We start from the raw sequence: 3,700 nt of genomic DNA, 5'->3' as shown, positions 1-3,700 counted from the left end.
TTTTTGCGGAAATCTCATAACTTTCTTCAATTACGCTGCAGATATTTGGTTCAATACTTGGAGTTTCAGGTGGATTTGTACTTGGGAAAGAAGGTCCCATGGTGCATACAGGGGCATGCATTGCCAACTTGCTTGGTCAGGGGGGATCACGCAAGTACCATCTCACATGGAATTGGCTGAAATATTTCAAGAATGATAGGGATAGACGAGATTTGATTACATGTGGTGCAGCAGCTGGAGTGGCAGCCGCATTTCGTGCACCTGTTGGTGGTGTACTCTTTGCTCTCGAGGAAGCAGCATCATGGTAGCACCTCTTTCCCTTCTCAAGCTGTTCATTCATACCTTAATGTAGATGATAATCTTGTCAAATGTGCTCTAAATTTTTTATAACCGTGTTTCTGGTTACCACTTTGAAACTACAAATCGAATATTTTTTTTAAAAATACCTGCATTTTCCATCGACACTGGCATTGGGTATGCAATCATTTACTAACTTCCACAACCTAAACCTGACATTAAAATGGTACAGACCACAAGTTGGTATGCTGATAAGGCAATTAGTTGAAAATGGATAAACCTCTTTGTGGAAGAAGTACATGGGTCTAGGGGTGAAAACAAATTGGATAGTGGTCAAATGATATTTGATCCATATGAAAAGGCGAATAGATTTGAACTTCTACTCAATTTGGTCTAATTGGATATCTGCATAACTACTAGCTTGCAATTTGAGCTTACCTAATGAAACATCATTTTTACACTTTTTCAAGAAAATTGTCCAATTAATTAGACATATAGCAGCAAAATATTATATTTATTGATTAATCGAATTCGAGTTGGTCTTCAGCTGAAATGACATTTCAGATAAAAAACTTAAAATCTTATTCACATCTATAATTTTCCATATATTTTGAATGTGGAAGAAGCTATTGATTCCCCCTTGATTGGATGGGTTTGTAAACCTTATGTGTCCTACTGAATGTGGAATAGGTAGTTAAATAATATGAATGCATTGCTTCTGTTTCACATCCATGCATGGTTAATATGATTGTTATGTGAACGTGTTCATTTTATTGCGTTTCTTTTTAGCTTTTCCCATGACTAAGGTTCTGCTTTTGTTTATTCAGGTGGCGAAGTGCTCTTCTGTGGAGAACATTCTTTACAACTGCTGTTGTTGCTGTAGTGTTGAGGGCCCTGATTGAGTTCTGTCGTAAAGGAAAATGTGGTCTCTTTGGGCAAGGAGGGTTGATTATGTTTGATCTTAGCTCGAACGTCCCATCATATGGCACCCAAGATCTCATCGCGATTATAATTCTTGGAGTAATTGGTGGCGTCTTCGGAGGCCTTTTCAACTTTCTCTTGGATAGGATTCTTCGTGTCTACAGTATTATCAATGAGTAAGTGTACATTCATGTACTTTTGCCAATTTTTATCTCTCCGTTTGAAAACAAAAAACCTCATTTACATTGTCATGCTTCCATGCAGGAGAGGCGCTCCATCCAAGATCCTTCTCACCATCACAATATCGATCATCACTTCGGCGTGCTCCTATGGGCTCCCTTGGCTTGCTGCGTGCTCTCCGTGCCCTGTTGGTTCAATGGAGGAATGCCCCACCATTGGCCGCTCTGGAAATTTTAAGAGCTTCCAATGCCCGCCTGGTCATTACAATGGTCTTGCATCACTCTTCTTCAACACAAATGATGATGCCATCCGCAATCTCTTCAGCCGTGGTACCGAAAATGAGTTCCACATGTCTAGCCTTTTCGTCTTCTTCATCGCTATCTACTGCCTTGGTCTCGTGACGTATGGTATTGCTGTCCCATCCGGTCTCTTTATCCCGGTAATACTTGCCGGGGCAACATATGGGCGCATCGTGGGGACACTTCTCGGTCCCATGTCTGATATCGACCCTGGCCTCTTTGCACTGCTCGGTGCCGCATCTTTCCTCGGTGGGACAATGAGAATGACCGTGTCAGTCTGCGTGATCCTTCTGGAGCTCACGAATGAGCTCCATATGCTCCCCTTGGTCATGCTCGTCCTCCTGATATCGAAGACCATAGCCGATTGCTTCAACAAAGGTGTGTATGACCAGATCGTGGTGATGAAAGGCTTGCCATTCATGGAGGCTCATGCTGAACCGTACATGAGGCACTTGGTAGCTAGTGATGTTGTGTCTGGGCCACTCATCTCCTTTTCGGGTGTTGAGAAGGTGGGCAACATCGTTCATGCGTTAAGGATCACCGGCCACAACGGGTTTCCGGTGGTCGATGAGCCGCCTGTATCAGAAGCTCCGGAGCTGGTTGGGCTGGTGCTTAGGTCACATGTGTTGGTTCTTCTGAGTGGAAGGAACTTCATGAAGGAGAAGGTGAAAACAAGTGGTAGCTTTGTGCTCAGAAGGTTTGGTGCATTTGACTTTGCAAAGCCTGGTTCCGGGAAAGGTATGAAAATCGAGGACCTAGATTTCACCGAGGAAGAGATGGAGATGTATGTGGATCTCCATCCAATCACAAACACTTCGCCGTACACGGTGGTCGAAACAATGTCGCTTGCAAAGGCTGCAGTCCTGTTCAGGGCACTAGGGCTAAGACACCTGCTGGTTGTGCCAAAGACCCCAGGGGTGAGACCTCTCTATCTCCATGATATCCATACATACCTCAGATCCTTAAATATCGTAATTGCACATTCTTTGTTTGCATGATATGAAGTTCATACTGCAGCCATATTCTGTATTTGAGTTCAATTATAGGGTGTTAACATTTTTTCTCTTCTTGTTTCGGTGCAGAGATTTCCTATTGTTGGGATTCTCACCAGGCACGACCTGATGCCGGAGCATATCCATGGGCTGTTCCCCAATCTCCGCAAGTCACATTGAGAAGCAAAATCAGCAGGCCATACAAAATTTTCTTGCAGTATTGTTATTTCTCATGAAGGTGCTTCTTCATTGGATCATGGAATAATCAATCTGATATATTTATTGTAAAGAGCTGATTCCCCAATCAGCAGTCGAGTGGATTTCATTTTTTTTTTGCGGGGGGAGTGGATTTCATTTTGGCAGCCTGTGATCTTTGTGTAACAAAACAATCCTCTCCTTGTCAGTACATGTTCCCTCTTTTGCTTCACACATCTTCTCATATGCACCTGCTGTAACTTGGACCGCAACACCTTGTCGGTAGTAGCAACATGCTATCCATAGCGATCTCTGAACAAAATGATGCCGACAAGGCTCTGAAATCTGAATCTTAGTATTCATTCATGACCAAGGAAATGCAGCTGCTTCCAAACGCACTGGCTGGCTGTCCACACGTCAGTGGGGAGCCGCCTCGTTCGTTGCTGTCACAAGCCAGAAATTCGCCGGTATCCCTTTGCACAGCGACTCCGGTGGCGCCTACTGCTGACCTGACCGCCGGAGGAGCTCCGTTGGCCCACACGCCAGAGATGAACGGAAAGGGGGAACAGTGGCAGGCAAGGCACCATGATGCTGCCCCTGTTGATTCCAGCAGCAGGCGTGGTCATTGCTTGCTAGAGTAGTTGCCACTGTCTCTCGCCGGTAGTTGATTTTCTTACTTTTCTTTTTTGCGCGAGGCATCAGACATGGCAAATGCCAGGAACTTTATGCACAAACTCCTCATCAGCTTTTGGCGCTAGGATTGAATTTGATTTTATGCTGTGGAAACCTTTTGGGCTTTTGGTCGGTTTGTTCTCC

General features: G+C 44.4%; 1 protein-coding gene across 1 annotated transcript in view; it reads left to right on the top strand.

The window, feature by feature from the left end:
* LOC119364366 (chloride channel protein CLC-c-like) overlaps positions 1-3,130 on the top strand; it is an 8,210-nt gene extending 5,080 nt beyond the window's left edge. The window contains exons 5-8 of the mRNA XM_037629834.1: positions 42-304; positions 1,125-1,394; positions 1,483-2,614; positions 2,780-3,130. Of these exons, the coding sequence (XP_037485731.1) occupies positions 42-304; positions 1,125-1,394; positions 1,483-2,614; positions 2,780-2,869 (1,755 nt within the window). The 3' untranslated portion in view covers positions 2,870-3,130. The remainder of the gene's footprint in view (positions 1-41; positions 305-1,124; positions 1,395-1,482; positions 2,615-2,779) is intronic.
* Positions 3,131-3,700: the final 570 nt, after the last annotated feature.

This window comes from Triticum dicoccoides, chromosome 2B (genome assembly GCF_002162155.2).
Source record: "Triticum dicoccoides isolate Atlit2015 ecotype Zavitan chromosome 2B, WEW_v2.0, whole genome shotgun sequence".
In the NCBI taxonomy this organism is placed as follows: Eukaryota; Viridiplantae; Streptophyta; class Magnoliopsida; order Poales; family Poaceae; genus Triticum; species Triticum dicoccoides.
Note: the sequence above shows the minus strand (reverse complement) of the source record. Positions and strands in the feature narration are given on the sequence as shown.